The sequence below is a fragment of the Eupeodes corollae genome, chromosome 1 (genome assembly GCF_945859685.1).
Source record: "Eupeodes corollae chromosome 1, idEupCoro1.1, whole genome shotgun sequence".
NCBI lineage: Eukaryota > Metazoa > Arthropoda > Insecta > Diptera > Syrphidae > Eupeodes > Eupeodes corollae.
In genome coordinates this window covers 3,786,870-3,808,311 of record NC_079147.1, presented here as the reverse complement: position 1 = coordinate 3,808,311, position 21,442 = coordinate 3,786,870, and the positions used below count along the sequence as shown (strand labels likewise).

Below are 21,442 nucleotides of genomic sequence, written 5' to 3'. Positions count from 1 at the left end.
ATATAGGCATATCCACAGTATTTTTAGTTTCCATGTTACTACAGTATATTAAGCCTTATTAATGAAATTGGATAGATTTTCGTGTCATGACTTATTTCAATTATGTAACCTACTTGTGCCTTGATTGGATACACATTTTTATTTAAAATTAATAAAAAGTAGGCTTGAATATTGCAAATTTCAAGCGTACCAGATGCAAATTTATTAAGTTTTATAAGCAAAAAACATTTCAACGACCTTTGAATCAACTTCAAATCAAAGCAAATGGGGTGGCGCAACAGTCCGTTGTGAACCAGGGCCTAGTGACTTACAACTCTCAACCATTCCTGTGTGCGAGTACTGGTGTTAGGAATGGAAGGGATCTACAATTTTAAGGCCGAATCCCAACGGCTAGTTTGAGAAAGCACTTTTTCATGACAAGAATTACTCTTGAAGGATTTGTCAATTCCTCGCAAAGGGATTGAACCCAAGACCACTTGCATGACAGTCCAACGCATCATGAAACAACTTACCATCATTTATATATAATTAATTATAATATGCACTGATAGAAAAACCTCGAAAGAAGGGTGTACTACCATTTAAAAAATAGTAAAAAGCAATTAAATTACAGTACCTGTGTTTTTACAAATATTAAAATCTGATATTTTTCTCTATATATACTCAATATCGAATCCATTCCAATTTCAAGAATGACCCAAGGGGAGGGTGGCACATGGCCCTTATTCATATATTTCTTTTAGTACGCCTTGCTTTCAATTAACAAATCTTGTCTTAGGCTTGTACAGAGGCTCAGAAAAAAACAAAAATAAAAAAGTAAACCCGAAAAAAACAAAATATTTTTTCTCATGATTTAACGTTTTTCCTCGCCTTATTATTTTATACCTATTTACGTCGACCCCTTTTGAAGTGTTAAAAAAGTCAGAAGGATACTCTTCCTTAGGTAATAGAAAGTCACCCCTTTTTTTAATTTTGTGTTTAAAATGTATGTTTTAAGAATTTTCATTTATTAAAGTTGTTGGAAATCTCATTGAATCAATCTTTCCCACTGTTCAACGCACACACCCACCGCACATCACTCACACACCTTCTAGCAAGAACCAGAATCTACGCGAAGGCGACGAGCGGAGCGGTATGTTGTTTTCGTCGTGACGTGCAAAACGGCGAAACTCGAACTCGCAGTCTCGAACTCGTCTCGGCCGCTTCGTTCTCCGTTCATTCGTAATTCGTGTACTGCAAGAGCAGCACTTGTCTGTCGACCGTAATCGAGTGAACAAGTTTCTACGGAGTGTTGCCTCAATATTTCCACTCCGTGTCGTTTCGTTCGTGTCTACAAATTTTGTGTATATTTTGTCTTGTCTGTTGTGTGTTCGACTTGGCAACACTTATTCACGACGACGACGTAACCACAGAAGAAATAAGATTTTTTTTATAAAAAATTACATTACAATCGAATTTACCTCCATTTGATTGAGATTGAATGTTATTCATGTTCAATACACTGAATTGAACTTAAAATTGTGTTACAAAAACGTTTTATAACAAATATTTCAAAAATAATACTTTATAACATTGATTTACATTAAAAAGAAAATCTAACATATTTTACGTGGCCCCGGGCCCCCTCTCCATCGCGCAATAAAGTTAAGAAAAAGAAAATACCCAAAACAAAACCAGAAGTGCCTGCATATTTTGCCTTGCAACGATTTCACCTCTTTTTTAAAATAAAATACAAAAATTCAAAACTAGCCCGCCCGCCGCCGTACCGAGTACCGTACCGAGACCATTTTATTAGTGGATTTTCTTGCAAGCATTTGAATTCAACAAATATTCGATTTGATATTTTCTTTTTAATTCAAAATTTTAATATCAATCATCGTGTTAATCGAGTCAAACCACCAACACAAATGCTAATCGACTCGTATGCATATACAAGTGCCAGTGTGTGTGGTAGTGCATAACTAAAGGTTTTATTTTAGTTTAAATTAAACACAAAAACCAACATAAAACATAAATTTAAGGAACATAAAATCACTGCTGCTGCTGTGCTCCGCTGTGACTCATAAAAGTGAAATGAAAATGAGGATTAAACGAGAATCGCCGTGCCTAGTTCTAAGGTTTAGGCCTGTCAGTATAATTCGTAAGTACTTTCCTATAATTTTTATATGAATTAGTTTAAACAAAATTTCTTATTAGAAATAAAAAAAACTATAGATACATTCATACTTAATGCTAACAACATTGAATAATTATTATTTGTTGCTATTTTGTTGTTTCGTGTGTTGTTTTATTTTTATTTATTTTTACTCCACTTCTTGATGATTACTCATCACTTCGCTGCTGTAGTCGTAGCGTAGCGTAGTGTTGTCGTCGACAACTCAGTTGAACGAGCGCAATTTCGCTGCTATTTGAATTGAACGAATACACTACACACCGGGGACAGGATCGAATAGGAGAATAGCAATGCTGTGAAGGGAGATAGGTAGATTGTCGATAATGTGGAGAGATTACATACTGCAAACAAAATTTTTATGAAATAAAATAAAAGAAATACTTGAATAGATCGCTCTTTTTTTCATTTAACAGAATGTGTATAGAAGAGACGTAGACGACGACAAGGACGGTGAGGGGGTATCTAAAATGTGTGTACAAATAGTTATCAAAGGGTTACCAAACAGCTGCTTTGCGGCAAGAATTTAGGGAAGAAATATCGATTCAGTAAGGTATAGGGTAAACTACTCATCAGCCTCATTTTATAAAGTATATTTAAAACTTGTCTATCGATGGTTTTTATCAAACAATTGATAAGCATAGAGAATAAAATAATTAGCAACTTATTTATAAACCTATATGAGGCACCTTTGAGAGCATTTTTGAACTTATTTATAGTTAAAACCCTAAAATAGCTACGCGTTGGGCGCCACTTTTTTAATAAACTCGTTTAAAAGTAGCTAGTATGTTCGAATTATGAGTCAAATAATTGTAGGAAGGTAATAAAAGAATAAAATATCTATGTCATAATCAATAACCAGACGTAGATGAGGTAGATAACAACTTAATACAATTTTAAAGAACTTTTTTTCGTTCATTGCCACATTTTGTAAACTTAAAATTGCACGTTTAGCAATTGAAAATAAATTTGTTTCCCTTACACTATGAACTTCCTACCACAAATCTGAGTTTATTGACTTTATTTGATACAATTATAATGTATAATAGGAAATGCAACAAAATGTTAGAGTTTTGCCTCATGGTTTTTTTTTCCGTTAGTAGAATTTTGCCAGGAATGTCAAAAAATTGCTCGTACATCAATCAAATGTTCGTACACTGTTCTATTCTCTAACAAAATGGAAATAACGGTTCTTTTTGAAATGTAAATTGTGTACTGTAATGATATTGAGAGAAATAGGCTCAGTATGCCGTGGTGTATTGATCTTTTCAATTGTTTTTTTTTTGTATTATTTTGCGAAGTTTATTTTGAAAATGGAATCTTCTCATAAAAAAGTACCTCTTGAAGTAAGAAAACTGATTTTTAAACTAAGAAACGACGGAAAAAGTAATGCTGAGATATTGTCAACTATTGGTAAACCACGGTCTACAGCTCAATATGTATTAAAAAATAATTTGAAAAATAAAAGCTTTCAAGTGCAAAATTCTAGATGCTCATATGGAACAAAAAATTGAAAGAATGGTAAAGGCTGATTCCAAGTTAAGTGCTCCTTAAATAGCTGCTGATATTCAAGCAAATGATGGAATATCACTTAACCCTCAAACTGTTCCGAACTTTCTGCATTCAAAGGGATATAATGAGCGCACGGTACAAAAAAAACCCTATATTTCAAAAGGAAACGGTTCAAAACGCTTAAACTATGGGAATGCATACGTTTCGAAACCAGATGATTTTTGGAAGCATGTGTTATACCTTGACGAGAGCAAGTTTAATGTCTTTGGGTCGGACGGTTGCAGATTTGTGTGGAGGAAACCAAACACAGCATTAGATGTGAAGAATTTGCAATCCACAGTGAAACATGGAGGCGGAAATGTTATGGTCTGGGGAGCTACGGGGTCCAATGGTGTGGCAAATTTAGTTTTTATAGAAACAACAATGGATAAAAACAAATATTTAAAAATTTTAAAAGAAAATTTGAAAGCCAGCGCTTTAAAAATTGGCCTCAAATAAGGGTTAAGTAAAGGAGTGGCTTCTCTATGATGTTAAATCACAATTGCATCATCCTCCCCAATCGTTAGACCTTATTTTATTTAGAATTATTTAGGAAGAAAGGTCCGAGAATCAAAAATAAATAATATAATGGACAAAATTTCTCCGGAAGTCACTTCAAAACTAGTTCTCTCTATGAAAAATCGCCTTCAGGATCAGCTCCGCCGTGTCGTTGGAAGGATGCAGTAATAGGTGTGAAATTGATAGATTTAATGAGATTTAATACAAAATATTGAACAAAGACACACCTGAAGAAGTAAGGAACACTAACGAAACGTTGGGAAAAGAACGAAATAAGTTTTTAATCTGCATTCCAAAAACAAAAAGACCAAAAGAGCCTAATAAAATATCTTATATCAGAGTATTTTGTTATTAAGGAAAATATTTAACCTAAATCCTTTAAACTTCTATAAAACAGTTAAATTTACTTATTACCTGTTCATTCCTATGCATCTTGTTACAATTCTTGCCTGAAGTATTTATCTATCTACACATCAATTTGACTATATCTTTTATCTTCTTGTTTTCTTTAAATATTTGATTTCTTAATCAAGTGAAAAAAGCAACAAAAAAAACTCATGATAATATTCATTTTGATGATATCTTCTGTGTACTTTTTATAGCTCTGTTATCAATTAGTATACAAAAACCTCTTTCGAATGCAACTTCATGCAAGCATTGCGCACGTTTTTCAATGACGTGACTTCTTATTTGTTTTTAAATTTTTTCTAGAGTGAAAAAAATGCAATGAATCAGCTGGTAAATGTGATATAGATTAGATTTTTGTATAAGATATACCCATTTTCTTTTATAGACTTTAAAATACCAAAAGTAATACAAAATACGTGCTTTGTTTTATAGTAAAGCAATATAAATCGAGATACCTAACTTGTAACATTTTTAAGATAGTTGATAATAATCAATACTATACGTGATTTTATTCATCAGCCGTTATTTTTGAAATTTTCACGCTATTAATTATTATTTAAACAAAGTTGACGCCATAAAACAGATGAACAAATAATTCAAAAATAATCCAATATTAATCTCTTTGAAGGTATGAAGTTCATTATTATATAAAAGAGATGAGATTGTCTGCTATAGCTTCATATAGATATGTGGCACAATCTTTTTTAAAGAATTTAAAAATGTATTTGAATGAAATAAGTCACGCATTTTCAGTAATATGTATGTACATATTTCCCATATGATTTTCCATGATTGATTAAGTTTTAAAAAATGTTTAAAACTCATTTACTACCTATAACTATGGTTAAAGGAAATGATCCATTATTTTGCAAGTTGTCATTTGTGTAAATAATACACAAGAATTATTTAAACATAACGATTTAAATAACTTCATTAAATAACTAAATTCATGAAGTGCGGAAGTAATAGTAAAGTATTAATTGAAAAACAAAAACAACTTTTGTAAAAATAAGGAAATTTCTTGATAACTCATAATAAAATCACACCACAATTCGATTGATTTGTGAGTTATTAAAAACACATTTATACTTATTAAACTTATAATTAACATGCAAATTTGTCTTTGTAAAATAGGTATACACTGATATCGTTGCAAACTTAAGGAACATGAGGAAATTCTGTAATGACCGTTCATCATTCGATATTGGCCATGTTATGTCCACTTAAAGAATAAAGCAATTAATTTAATTGATAAACAATACTTCAACAAAAATTCAAGTTTCCTCTACTCTATTAGATATGGACAATAACTAAACAAAGTCTTTAAATTGAAACTTAAGACCTTGTCAATAAGTTCTTTTGATTAGAGGAAAAACATATTATTGAAACTAGAACTTGTTTATCTACAATGATTTGTGACATTCTATTTAATAGGAAAGTTGCAATAACATCCTACAATAAACACAAATAAAATATATATATCTCCCCTATACCTAACTATCTATCTATTACTTTGCATACGCACTTAAGGTCATCAAGTAATATAGAATTTACTTTGTTTTATAATATAGACAATAATAATCACACAAAACAAATGAGTCAACAACTAGCCACATTTTTTGTTTTGTATCTTTTATATATTTTATGCAAAAATACTTTATCCACCATGTTTAAAAATTCATAAGGCTTAAACTTATTCCAAAGAAGGAATTTATATTTCGATCTAAAATACATAAATTTGAATATGGTTCGAAAAAAATTCTCAGTGGTTTGAGTTTTGACGTGACTAAGTGTTAAATTTATTTCATTGAGAAGTAAAAGTATGTTCTTCATTCATCCTTAAATTTGAAGCCCGTGCGCACAACGCGCCGGAAGTTGGGGAAGATTATTCAGCTGACAAAAAAAAAAGGGAAAAACAATTTCAATACAAAATGAAAGCCATTCAAATTTTCCTAAGTTCTCATTTGTTTTGAATTTTGTTTGTAAGACCAATGAAAAGCTTCTAGAAACTTATTATAAGGACAGTAAACATTTCCCTTCGCTTCAAACGTAGGTGCATATAAAAATAAAAACAAAAAGTGATCTTAAAAAGGGATACCTTTTAACTTGGTTAGTAAATTTTGCTTTAAAGATTGAGGAAATGACATGAATAGAATAATAATTAAAACTATTATTACATTGAGTAGATTCATTTATATATTTTTACCTACATACGAGCAGTACCTAAATGTATGTACTTGTTTATCTGTTAATCAATGTAAATTTTCCTTTTGGAAGTGAATATATTTTTTATATATTTTTTTCATGACGTCAATAGTAATTTGTTGTTGAGAGCAGACATGCTTATATCATGTAAATCTGTTTTACGTGATGTGTAAATAAATATATTTAAAGAGTTGCCAGAGATATATTGATTTTCATTGGAAGATATTTTTGTTTATAATTGGCTAACACAAAATGGGGTTTTAATAAAAAAAAAAAAAAAAAATTGGGTCCGTTGAGAACTAGGGCCTAGTGACTTACAACCCTCAAAAATTCCTGTGTGCGTGTAATGTTGTCAGAAATGGAAGGGACCTACAATTTTAGGCCGCATCCGGCTAATTTGAGAGATCACTTTTTCATAACAAGAGTTACTCTTGGAGAATTTGTCAATTCCTCGCAAGAGGCAGTACCTGTGAAAAGACTTAAGATGGCATAGGCAGGGATCGAACCCAAAACCTCTGGCATGACAGTCCAACGCACTAACCATCATGCCACTTGTACTTTAATGAAAACCTCTTCTTAAAATAATAGAGAAAACGTTACGTTAACAAAATAAAAGGAAAAAACAACATGTCACATTCGTGATGTGCGGCTGAAAAACAAAAGCTCAACTTGACAATATGCTCGTAATTGAGATAAATTCTTCAATAGGGCTTTGAAACTAGCTTTTTATTTTATTCAAAATAACAAAGTTATGTCTAGTTTATAAAGGGTGATTTTTTTGAGGTTAGGATTTTCATGCATTGGTATTTGACAGATCACGCGGGATTTCAGACATGGTGTCAAAGAGAAAGATGCTCAGTATGCTTTGACATTTCATCATGAATAGACTTACTAACGAGCAACGCTTGCAAATCATTGAATTTTATTACCAAAATCAGTGTTCGGTTCGAAATGTGTTTCGCGCTTTACGTCCGATTTATGGTCTACATAATCGACCAAGTGAGCAAACAATTAATGCGATTGTGACCAAGTTTCGCACTCAGTTTACTTTATTGGACATTAAACCAACCACACGAATGCGTACAGTGCGTACAGAAGAGAATATTGCGTCTGTTTCTGAGAGTGTTGCTGAAGACCGTGAAATGTCGATTCGTCACCGTTCGCAGCAATTGGGTTTGTGTTATTCGACCACATGGAAGATTTTACGCAAAGATCTTGGTGTAAAACCGTATAAAATACAGCTCGTGCAAGAACTGAAGCCGAACGATCTGCCACAACGTCGAATTTTCAGTGAATGGGCCCTAGAAAAGTTGGCAGAAAATCCGCTTTTTTATCGACAAATTTTGTTCAGCGATGAGGCTCATTTCTGGTTGAATGGCTACGTAAATAAGCAAAATTGCCGCATTTGGTGTGAAGAGCAACCAGAAGCCGTTCAAGAACTGCCCATGCATCCCGAAAAATGCACTGTTTGGTGTGGTTTGTACGCTGGTGGAATCATTGGACCGTATTTTTTTAAAGATGTTGTTGGACGCAACGTTACGGTGAATGGCGATCGCTATCGTTCAATGCTTACAAACTTTTTGTTGCCAAAAATGGAAGAACTGAACTTGGTTGACATGTGGTTTCAACAAGATGGCGCTACATGCCACACAGCTCGCGATTCTATGGCCATTTTGAGGGAAAACTTCGGAGAACAATTCATCTCAAGGAATGGACCGGTAAGTTGGCCAAGAAGATCATGCGATTTGACGCTTTTAGACTATTTTTTGTGGGGCTACGTCAAGTCTAAAGTCTACACAAATAAGCCAGCAACTATTCCAGCTTTGGAAGACAACATTTCCGAAGAAATTCGGGCTATTCCGGCCGAAATGCTCGAAAAAGTTACCCAAAATTGGACTTTCCGAATAGACCACCTAAGACGCAGCCGCGGTCAACATTTAAATGAAATTATCTTTAAAAAGTAAATGTCATGGACCAATCTAACGTTTCAAATAAAGAATCGATGAGATTTTGCAAATTGTATGCGTTTTTTTTTTTTTTTAAGTTTTCAAGCTCTTAAAAAATCACCGTTTAAAATAAAAAACCATAAGAAATCATATAATAATCCTCGATCTGTGTCCCTTTTCTATATCCCTCATCACCGCACTAATTACGGGCACTTTGAACCAATGTCCAGAATTCTTCGTCACTTTTTCCCTTTTTGAGTCCGAATCCTTCGTCCCTTTTAATTTGAAGTCTAATAAAATCAAAATTGTTAGTTCTTGTACATTAAAGAGCTTTTATGTGGGCCTTAAGTTAAGTTATAGCTTAAAAAAACTAAAAACAGCACATCTTCACTTTGAAATTCAAAATTCACGATACGATTATTAACGCTTTAGGTTATTTATAAGCTTGACTCAAATTAATAAAATAAATATTCCAAATACATAACACATGAAATTTTATTATCTTTCATAAATTTTAATTTTAAAAAAAGGCATGATTCAATATAAATTTATTTTATACACGCCAAAACAAGTACTTTAAAACTAATCTCTGTTATGATTAAATATATAATACAAAAATCAGTTTGACGCAATTACTTTTTTTTTTTGTTTTAAAGTCAAATCTTTCAGACCTTAATTGACCCTGATAAGTGATAATCTAATCAGTCGCACATTCGTATATTTTTCTGTCTTAACTGATTTATGTACAATTGTATAGTGTTTAACATAAATATTATTCAATAAACATTTTTAAATATATTTTCCTTGTTATTCTTACCCATATGGATTGTTTTGATTGAAATACTTAAATACTCAAACATGAGGGACTTTAGGATTTTGTCTAGTTCCAGAAATACAATACCAATTCAAAAACAAAAAAACTGGAAAGGGGTAACATTTTTAAATTGTATGAGAACTGAGGGTTGTTTTCTTTTTTTCAATTAAATGTTAAAGTCCCCTCTTATTACAAATTAATAAGCTTCAAATAGACGAACAATGTCGCTCTTTAGAAAAGAATGTCGAGTAGTACATTGTTTGTGAGTAGGTACGAAATAATAAATGTATTCTGACTCATCCAATTTTTCAAAGCGCACGCATTTAGAATGAATTTTCACACGAAATAAACGAAACGTATAATATTAACATCATTTTCATTGACATTCTGGATGAATGAGTCGTTATATTCCAAACTCAACCGTATTACGCTTTGAATTATCTTTAAACAAAATCAATATTCATATCATTCACTGGAATATTACTCATGATTTTTTATTTATTTTTATTGTTTTTTTTTGTATTTTTTAGCTACTCATAAGGACTACAACAGTAATAAACGGCAGTCGACGAGTTCGAATGAAGAAGAAGCCTCCGGTAGTCGAGTACCCCCTTTAATGAGGAGTTGCTCTAGTCCAGCCATATATGGTGAGTATTATACCTAAATAAAAGATCTATCTAAAGGTACATACATATTTGCAAAAAAGAAGAATTTAAGGTGAAATTTGTGACACATCAAACTACATTAATTGGATATGACACGAACTTTGAAACGGAGTTACCGATTACGTGTCAATGTGGAATCACCCAACACCATGTTTTGCTCTCTTTTGAAATTTTACCACTCAAAAGTTGCAAATCGTGATAGTCATAAAGGTTTATGCATTATGTATATTGTTCATAGCTATAAACACGAAATAATTAGTTTAGAATTATTGTGTGAATTAGATTTTTCATACCTGAAAAATTTATGGAAATATCAAAGACTCATTTCAGAAGAATTCTATAATTTTAGCTTGAAATTCACGATGTTTTAGGAAAAAAGATCAATTATAAAAGGGAATTATTTATTTCCCGTAGAAAAAGGGCAACACAAGGGACTTCATTTGCAGTCATCAATCTTTGAACGTACATTTTGACCAAGTCAACTAGTTAGTTTTCCAAGTGTCATGAATTTCAAATTCAGAACTTTACTTCACAAACCTCTACTTTAAGTTCATAGTACAAGAACTACCAAACACACTATTGTCTAGAGAAAGACTCCCCAGACAAGCTACAAGTCCATTACGATTTGTCTTTTGTATTGTAGAAAAATATTACTTGTTTCTTTTTTAAATTGACAAGGAGCCCTTTTTAGAGAAAACATTAAATGGAATTGTGCAGAAAGTAAATAAATTATAGAGTAGTAAAGCTCAGCTTTCACTTGAATTAAAAAACACGATCAGCTGTCATTTTGACATAAGTTTTCTTGACTAACTTGCCAGAAAACTTTCTAATAAAGTTACCTTAATTGGAAAGCATGTTTTGGCAGCTGGCCAATCAGAAACTAGAAACTTGCCTTACTTTAGAGTCCCTTATGTCGCGTGAACCTACCAACAGTCAACTTCATTCTTTGAACGTAAATTTTGACCAGGCAACTAGTTAGTTTTCCAAGTGTCATGCATGAAAATCAAATTAAGAACTTTACTTCACAAATCTCTACTTTAAGTTCATAGTCCAAGAACTACCCGACACACTATTGTCTACAAAACTCTCCCCAGACAAGCTATAAGTCCATTACGATTTGTCTTTTGTATTTTAGAGAAATATTACATGTTTCTTTTTTAAATTGACAAGGAGCCCTTTTACAGAAAACATTAAATGGAATTGTGCAGAAAATAAATAAATTATAGAGTAGTAAAGCTCAGCTTTCACTTGAATGAAAAAACACGATCAGCTGTCATTTTGACATAAGTTGACTTGACTTGATAGTTATGGCTGAAACACAAACACGCTTCAGCTTCGGCTTCGCCTGACGTTTACGAGTTCAGCCATAGGAATTCAATGCATGCTATCACAATGGAGCTTCGACCTCACGTTTCGTTTGACAATCGTAAGGAAAAGAACGTAATGTAACGTAATGTGACTCCAAACTGAAGCTTTAGTTCAATTATATGAACATTTGCTTTGTCTGACAGCTCATCAGCTGTAAAAAAATGTCAACAAACAAAATATTTGCTCTTTGGAGGCATGAAATAATAGAAATGTCATTCAAAGCAACCTCGAAGCAGACCTAACGTAATGCAGACGAAGCCGAAGCTGAAGCGTGTATGTGTTTCAGCCATTAGGGAGATTTTTTTTGACTAACTTTCCAGACAACTTTCCAATAAAGTTACCTTAATTGGAAGGCATTTTTTTGACAGCTGGCTAATCAGATACTAGAAACTTGCCTTCCTTTCATGTCCCTTATGTCGCGTAAACCTACCCAAACTTAGACATTTTTGACAGAATTAGCTATGAGCAAATCATCTGTCAAATTTCAGGTTATTAGAAACTATTTTGACAACTAATGTTGGATAATCCAAAATTGATACTCTTTGTGCGAGTTTATGACAGAACATTCCTAATCCATAATTTGACATTCTCGAAATCCATCGAATTTTATGAATACGGAGGAGAATTTTCACATGACCACATTTGCATAGTAGAATTTAAAAACATACAAATGTTGGACAATGCCCTTAAAAGTATTTTTGTAGATGGGTGAATTGTATCTATTAAATTAAGCCTACCTATCTTGCTATAAGTACATGTACTGTACGTACATACATATGTAATGTACCATATGTACTTATAAACTCCTGTGGTGATTTCCGTTCTGTATATGTATTTTCTCCCTTAAGGTAATGTTTTTTTTTCCTTGGTTATGGGGGAAAATTCGAATGAAAGAAAACTTCTCTCAATGAAACGTCACCGGTTCATAAGTTCAATTAACCTAGCCTCCATTCCCGAACGCAATTCTCATTCTTGAATTTGGCCCCCGACTCCCGACACATCCCGACATCGTAACAGGCAAACAGCGCAGCACAGCTCCATAAATACTTTTATATTATTTTATTATTGCTTCGGATTCGTTATTTTTATCCCTCGTAGTTTGTTTACTCACAAAAGCGCAGATATTAAAAAAATAAATGAAAAGAAAAGCAGAACAGTCTGTGAGTTAACACACCACTCGTTGCTTCTCAATATGACTCATCGTCGTCATCCATGGTGTGCTGGTTCTGTAGCAAGGGGCCATCTGAAAGATGTGTATTATTATTGTACATTGTATACAGAGGGTATAGACGAAGCACGGGCTTGAGGGGTCATTAAGAAATCTAGCACATGACGAGTTATGGGGAAACATCGTCGCAACAAGGGATTGACGCGGCTGCGGCGAGGCGTCTCGGAGTGATGGTGGCGAAAATGATTCTGCGACGAACTGATGGTGGTTCCAATGGCTTCACTTTGCCTCTAAAAATAATATTCTTTTATTCTTCTTCTTTGTAGATATACTAATTTTATATTACGTACATATGTTTTTCTTATTTGTCTTACTCATTTAACTTTTTTTTTCTTTTCAATTCTTGGTGACTCTTGCAGACATTGAGACTCATCCTGCGTCACCCGTATTCCCGCACCTGCTCCTCGGCAATGGAAAGGACGCAGATAATCCTGAAGGTGTTGGCGCAAATTGGGTATTGAATGTTACCTGCCAACCACCAAATACAAGCCCGCAACCGGGTATGAAATATAAGCAAATACCTGCCAGTGACACGCCCCATCAGAACATCAAACAGTACTTCCAAGAGGCGTATGATTTCATCGGTAAGTTATTACGTCCATCCGTCGATGACTCTTTCTCAAAACAATCTTGATTTATGTTAATTTGCGTCGTCAAATAAATCCCAAACGACCGGCATTAACTCTCACAAATTGAGTTAAACTTGCAAATTAGTTTTTAGTTTTGGATGATGATGTTCAAGTCGTTCGTACCAAACCAAAAACAAAAAAGAACATTTTACAGAAGTTAAACAGGTCTTTTATACTGTAGGGTATTTTGTGTGACTAATATTTAAGAACTGCCGTTCATTTCAAAAAGAATGTTATGTTTTGCGTCTTATTGAAATCATAAAATATGAGATATTCAAAAAAAAGAAACATGTATTTTAAATTTTTATTTATTCGAGGTGTGTAAGCCACCAAGTCTCTCCTCAAATAAATTCCTTAATGAAAAAATTTCTAAAAATAGCCAACAGCACAAAGTTTGTAAAAGATTTAGTCATAGCGAAAATTGCCTTTTAAACATATGGATTTGATTTTTGTTTTAATTTTGGTTTTCTTTAAAGAAATTGGAAAGGCGAAAAATGTAAGACCGACAGCTGAAAATAAAAACAAGTTATTTTATTTTGATATTTAGGTACAATGTAGTCACAATGTCTTGGGATTGTCTTGGAAAGCAAATAGGTACCTGCAAGTTTAACATCACATGTTCTATATTTTGTGTATTCATTAAAGAAAGGTATGAGTTTCGGTTGCTAGGTAATGTTTTAATTTTGTAAAATATTCGATTTTAATTGGCAAATTCCTTCAAACAATATTAATGTGTTGAATCTAAACAACGCAAATATCTGTTGGGCGCCATTTAATATGGAGTATTTTATTTATGATTCAGATAGTAATAAATAAGATGTAGAATCGACTAAGGTGATAATTGGTTTACTAATAACATGTTATTGAAAAACAAATTCCATTTCACAAGTGTTGTGTTGAAAAATCAAGTAACAAAAATACGCATTAGTTAAACAACATTTCAAGAGGTTGCCAGGGAATGTGGAATGAAAAGGGATTCATTTTGATACTAGCGCATACTTGATTCCTGCCATAGTCTATGTTAAATAAGTCAGCTAAAGGTAAAAAAGGTTTAAATTTAAATAAAGGGAATCCCCTACTTCATGGAAAATGTTTCATAGCTAAAGGTAAACACATTTAAAATAGGGTAGGTACCTTCCAAGCCCATGAGTTCGAGTTCAGAATCGCCTAAGCTACATAAATTAGACATATTGCATAAGTCGGTTAATTACTTGCACAAATGTCATTCACTACTGTTAGTCTAGTTGATTTGTCATCAAAATAGGTATAGATGTAGGTATACCCTCATACTTCAAACATAATTACTGTTACCATGAATCGAGTTCAGGTACCCGTCAACTTCAACTGAGAACTGACCGAGTTGATTTCGTTTTTGTTTCACTCCTTCATTTATCTATGCATAAACCTAGCTACAGCTGCTTTAATAGCTATAAGCTATACGAACTGACTCATCGCTAATATAAAAGTCTCGAGCAATGAAATCATTTCGTGTTTACACACGGAACCAATTTATATATATTTTTATTTTTTTTTTTTTTAAATCTGCCAAGATAATCACTTTGTGCTCAACCGATGTGATGCCGCTCTGTTTGTTGTTGTCAAAATATGCGCGTTGCTACTTTAAAACAGCCAGCGCCACCTATCAAACGACGATAACTGTCAGCTGCGCTCTGGGTCAGCATCTTGAATCAAAAAATTAAAATAACAATAATAAGAACGCACATACAATACCTACGAGCTACGAGTGGAATTATTATTTGGCAATTATCACCGATCCATCTCACTCACTCTTCCACATATCACATAGTACTGCAAAGTGTTTCATACTTCAAAAAAATTATGATAATCCCTCTTACCCGCCTCTGGCGTGTTTTATCCATGAAACACAGAGCTCAACAGAGCCCGCACTAACGAACGACGAAGACCTTTGAAGGTGAGATTCAAGGCATGAGTCATCGTCTGAATCGTTATTTTGCGCATGTGTTGTTCGGCGCGCAAACACATGCACTAAAAATAAACATCTCATAAATACAAATGCCTTTCCATAAGCCAGAGGGACGAAGAGAGTAAGAGAAGTTGTGATGGTGAGTCGCAAGTAGCGAGCTACGACGGACGACCGCGATGGAGAGAAAAACAAGGGGTATGAATAAACTTTTTGACGATTTAAAAAAGAAAACAAACTACAAAATCGAAATCGTACTTCTACTTCACTTCTGTGCTAGTTTGACCTTTTTTTCTGTGTGGCACGCTGCTCTGGGCGAGTTCAAGGTTGTGTGAGCCAGAAAACCACTGTTGCTTCAAAATGCTTCTGTTGAACGCGCTATCGGCCGCGGCGGCGAAAGGGTATTCCTCGAAATAGACTGCTTGCCCGATGTTTAAATGTTGGGGGTAGCAAAGTGAGAAAATAAAAAAAAATGTAGTTTCTCATTGAAAATATTTCCGTAGATATTTTTTTTTCTTTCTTTAGCTAAAAATACAATTTTTGAATAAAATTGTTGTCAAAATGCCAAACATTTTCTAATCGATTCATGTGCCGCACGACAAATTTGGCTCGACTTCTTCTCCTCGCTATTTGTTTCTTGACTCGTCATCTTGAAAAATAATAATAATAACAAACGTAGTAAATTTACCCTATTTTTAATGTTGGTTTGGTTGTTACGGTGTATCATTTTTATGGTTGGTGATTAGAGGAATAAAAAGAAGAAAAATATAAAAATGGTGGGGCTGAAGCCGAATTGTACCGAGTAGACAATAAGGAGCAAGAGGGTGAACAGAAGCAACGGTGAGTGTGCACTTGAAAGAGTTGCCACATTATCGTTACCTAAAAAGAAGAAAGACTGTAAACGAAGACCTGAAAGAAGGGTATTTTACGACCGACCTAGCGAATGAAGGGTGGTTTGGTTGATTGGTTTCCACCGTCTCTTATAAAAGAAAGGTGCAGATGTGCGTTGATTATTATCGATGGCAAATGGCTTTGGCAGCAATGACGACGAAGTCAACAGTGGTGAGTCATCACCAGATACATTTGTACTGCGCCATCATTATCGTCATTACAATATAACGAAAAGAAGGAAGACGACGACTACGATGGAGTGTGTGAATTTGATATCGACAAGGAGTCGATAAACAGTAGCAATCGATGTCAAACGCCAGGCGCTTTTTTCAATGTTAGATAGAAAAAAAGACGGAGACTTATAAGTTATAATATTTACGATTTTGATTTATGATTTTGGTTACATTTTAAAAAATGATAGTGGATTTTACCATTGGTTGAGGCAAAAGAAGTATGAAGGTTCCTTAAATTAAATGTAATATCTTTTTTTAGTAATATCTAATCTTAAATTTTTCCTGCTGTAGCGATAACACTTGATGGTACTTGAGGCTTGAAATATAGTTTCGATAAGTTCATATGTACTTGTACTACTTTGTCAGTATGATTCAGCTATTTGTAATTTCACAACTCTTCATTAAATCGTTTGATTTCTTTACATATTCTCTATAGCATGATTATGACATTTTATGTAACGATTACAGAAACTGACCAATGGCTGCGTTCAATCTCAGACAGATAGGGTATCCGGATACCTTTCTGTTAGTGTTTTACCTTTCTGTTAGTGTAAAATAACAGCTGATCAAAAACAGCTGAGATGTCAAAAAAGAGAATCCAAAGGTTTCCAGACATTTCTGTGGTATGAAGGTATCTGACAGAACAGCTGATTCAACACATGGTTGAATTTAAAAAAAAAATTGAACATTGATTTTTTGTATTTGTTGCCAAACAAAAAGATACAAAATGTTAGTTGAAGTTGTATTTGAGGATGTTCTGTACATAATAGACGATGAAGAAGTTATTTGCATCCGAATTTTAGAAGGTTATCTTTTTTTTTTTAATTGTTACGCACCTATCAATTCATCATCGTCCGAAGAATCAGTTCAACTATCCATTAGATGTTTTATCTTAAAACAATTTTTGTGAACAGCTGAAAATTGTTTTTATTTTTTTATAGCTATCATGGTTCAACAAGGTATCTAAAAATCCACCTATCCAAGATACCTTATCCAACATGATAATGAACGCAGCCAATGAGTGGTGGATGAATTAATTCAGAGTTTTTGACACTGTTATTATGTTAGAAATGTCAAAACTGACAATCAACATCCCTCGGCGTAACCTATCATTTCTGATTCATAATTGATTAATCTGCAAGAAGGTTATTGGTCTGTTTTCATGAAAATTTGCTCCATAATTTGATTATTATATACTTTTTTGCGTTTCGTTTAAAAATAAACTAGGAAAAGAAATACCATTCAAGGTTTCTTAAATTCGTCACCACTGTAAATAATTTATAAAATAATCTTTACTCTTACACAGTATTTATACGATAAGAGATTTATTCTTTCCAAATATTAAAAAAGGGCCAACAATGGAGCCGAACACATATATTTAATACTGTATGAAACTTTAAAACTTTGTCAAGAACCATTTCCTCAAAGCTTATCATTTTAATATCACCTCCACCATTTTACCGGAAGTAAAAACATGGCGGTTTTTTCGTGTTAACCATTGGAATTTCACAACCACCTAGTAACTCCGAAGTCGTACTGCCCTGAGAATATTTTGTTCCAAATAGCGGTGAAGTGGTATAATAGTTTTGTGTGATTTCTTCCCCCCGATTATTTGTGGTTAAATGCGATAAAAAAAAAACAAAATCTAGCACAGGTTCGTGTCTAGATAGTCAAGGAACTTACTTTGTTCCACATACATTTTTTTTTCTTTATCCATCTACTACCCTACATTAAATTTTCCTTATCGAATAAAGTTTCGACAGCAAAAAATAAAACAACCCCAACAACGAATCAACGAATCATGTAAGAATAATAACATGACTCACAGGCACTTAAAACGTAGGTATATGATAAGAAGAGGCCAAACACAAATACCAACAACAACGACAACAATAAAACTCCAACCCTGCGATAGTAAGTTAATTGCCATCAGCAACCAACAGCTTTATCATTATCAATTTTATTATAAAATTATAAAAACAAACATAGGTACGAGTATGTTTGTTATTTTGACAAAAGTGTCTTATCTTATCAAAATGGGAAAGAACAATCTAAAGACCATATGAAAGGTCATCAAATAATAATTATTCGATATTAACAATTTTTGCAAAATCATTTTATTAAAAGTTTCTGATGATGATCCATATTTAGGGGTATAGAGGAAGAGTATAGGAGGAGAACTTATAAGGACTGCACAATCATAAGAATTAATCGTGCGTTCAAGTCTGACTAATTGCAAATTATAATTTGATGAAATAATTTATTCAAACAAAAATAATTGTTATTAAATCAGGGTAACGCCAGTGATTGATTCATCGTTTTTGTCAACAAAAACACTTAATGTTTGTTTGTGCGCCTTAAAGTTTATAAATAAACCATATTGTAGCATGCTTCTCATCCACTTCCACCTCCACCTCCAACCACCTTCCAAAAATGAGTCATATTTTGTGCGTTACACACATTACATCAAAAAGGTGTAGTCGTGGCTTTATTTTGTTTTCGTTATTCGTCGTTCATCGGTCGTATCGTATTTTCGAGCTTATCACTTGTAAAGAATGCAAGTGACATTTTTGTTTTTGGGGTCATAAAATGTATATACGCTAAATATGCAGTCATTCTTAACGAGCTACAGCGGCACGACTCGATTGATGACCAACCAAGACACGTACTTTTATTCTTGATGACGATGATGGTGATGATTCACAACGTTGTTGACGAGGACGTCGTCGGGTTCGGGAGTCTTCCCCAAGATTCTTTTCAACGGTTGTGCGCATTCATTCATTCAAGAGTATGACGAACCCTTATTCTTTTGCTGCTGCTGCTACTGCCAAAGGATTCCTAATTGTTTTTGATGAATCATTTTGGTACTTTAATCAATATCTTCATACTTACATTCATTTGTAACGTAATCGTAACGTAGATATACATATATAAAGAGAAATATAATAAAAATCGACTTTTAATGGTCAATGAATTATACTGTCTTTATTAGTCAGTATTCATTGTAATGTCCTTGGGGCTTTTTCTGACGGTTTAAGGAAAGCTGTTAAGGCTTATAATCTTTTGTTGTGTTTATTTTGCAGGGTAATAAAATATTACAGCGGCTATTTGAGTAAATCAGAGGAATGTAAATAAGAATCGTTAAGAAGTATTTTCGACATCAAATGGGTTCAGTTCGAAAGTTCAAATTTTGATTTAGACTGATGATGAATATCTTGAATTACGATGAGCAATAACTTCAACTTAAAGGCGCTTAGAAAACCCTTATTGAGGGTTTAACATTTTTATAGTTAGCAACAGTTTAAGTATTTACTAAAAATCTTTTGTGCCTTTAAGAATGCATAAGAACACGTTTAAAACTTACAGGTCTTCAAAAAAAAAAAGAAAATTACCTTACCTAAGCGAACAGATCTATTATTTAAAACATGTCAGAAAATCAGAAGTTATGTGGATTTAGAAAACTAATAAAAGTTAAAATAGGCATTTTGTAATTTTAGCTTGATTAAAGACCTAAACCTTGACGCTGAAACATAAATCAAAATTGTTTTTTTTTTTTTTGTCTACAAAATTTAATTTTTTTTTTAAAGAAAACTAACTAAAAATTTCATTTTGTATATTTACAGAAGAAGCACGTTCAAAAGGATCAACCGTTCTGCTACATTGCCATGCGGGCATCTCAAGAAGTGCAACAATCGCCATCGCTTATGCCATGCGTTACAAATCCTTGTCCCTCATAGAAGCCTATAAACTTGTTAAGGGAGCTCGACCAATAATATCACCCAATCTTAATTTCATGGGTCAATTACTAGAACTCGAACAGAGTTTACGTGCAGCTGGTGTCTTAGAGCCATTGAGTCCAACAACAAATGCAACAACTAGTCAAAGTGCCCCAACGTCCGACAACGAAATGGAAAGCGACGAGGACGAAACACTCCAATGTCCTCGGCTTTCGTTTCTAACTTTCGATTCGGATAGTTGTTCATCATCATCTGGACTTCCCGAAGCAGCTGAATCGGTACCAAGTTCTACTACAGCATCCTCAGTGTCATCATCATGTTCGTCATCACCCGTATCGACAACAGTGCCGAGTATATTTTCACCCAACAATAATACTGTCGTGGGTCCAGATCAGCAGTGTCCTCAGTTGGTATCCTTGGCGAACAATTAATAAGAAGCCGAAGGCATAACGAGGAAGCCAAGAGAAGCGTAAACAGAGACAGAGACAAAACATAATGGTTGTCCTACGGAGAGAGACCAATGCAAACATTGTTCTAGAGACATAAAGTTGCTAGATTTTAATTTTAAGTTCGATTTAAATGAAGATATAAATGTGTTTAGTATGTGAATATCTTATTTAGTTTTTGTAAAATAGATAAAGTTTGTTATTGTATAAATGAGAAAAACCTCCCTCCTCCCCTACCCAACCCTTTCTTTTGAAAAAACAAAAAAACAACCCTCAAACTCTTGTAAACAAACGAGACAATATACATATACCTTTATAAATGATGAGCGATATGGAATTCTTGTGCATAGTTTATAAATAAATACATACATATATAATTTTAATTTATTGAATATTTAGGTAGTTTATTTTTGCGATTGAAATTGATAGGAAATTTTGAAGAAAAAAAAAAACAAACAAATTGAATTGATCTAGGTACTTAACTACAATTTTTCAAAATTATCTAATGAAACGAAAAAATGTGAAATTATTATTCTAAATCGTGAACAGATTTTAGAAACAAAACAAAATACTTTTATTTCTTTTTTTACCAGAAAACAACACTGGCCTTAAATGAAACTGCAGACATAACCATATAAACTATTGCTAATAATAATTATGATTCTATACATATTATATACCTACCTAATA

At 33.2% G+C, this 21,442-nt stretch overlaps 1 protein-coding gene across 1 annotated transcript; it reads left to right on the top strand.

Moving 5' to 3' along the window:
• Nucleotides 1-1,217: 1,217 nt before the first annotated feature.
• Nucleotides 1,218-21,002, top strand: LOC129938967 (dual specificity protein phosphatase 10-like). The gene is made up of 4 exons (XM_056046810.1): nt 1,218-2,140; nt 10,144-10,260; nt 13,234-13,458; nt 20,193-21,002. The coding sequence occupies exons 1-4, from the start codon at nt 2,074-2,076 to the stop codon at nt 20,735-20,737; spliced, it is 954 nt and encodes a 317-aa protein (XP_055902785.1). The 5' UTR covers nt 1,218-2,073; the 3' UTR covers nt 20,738-21,002.
• Nucleotides 21,003-21,442: the final 440 nt, after the last annotated feature.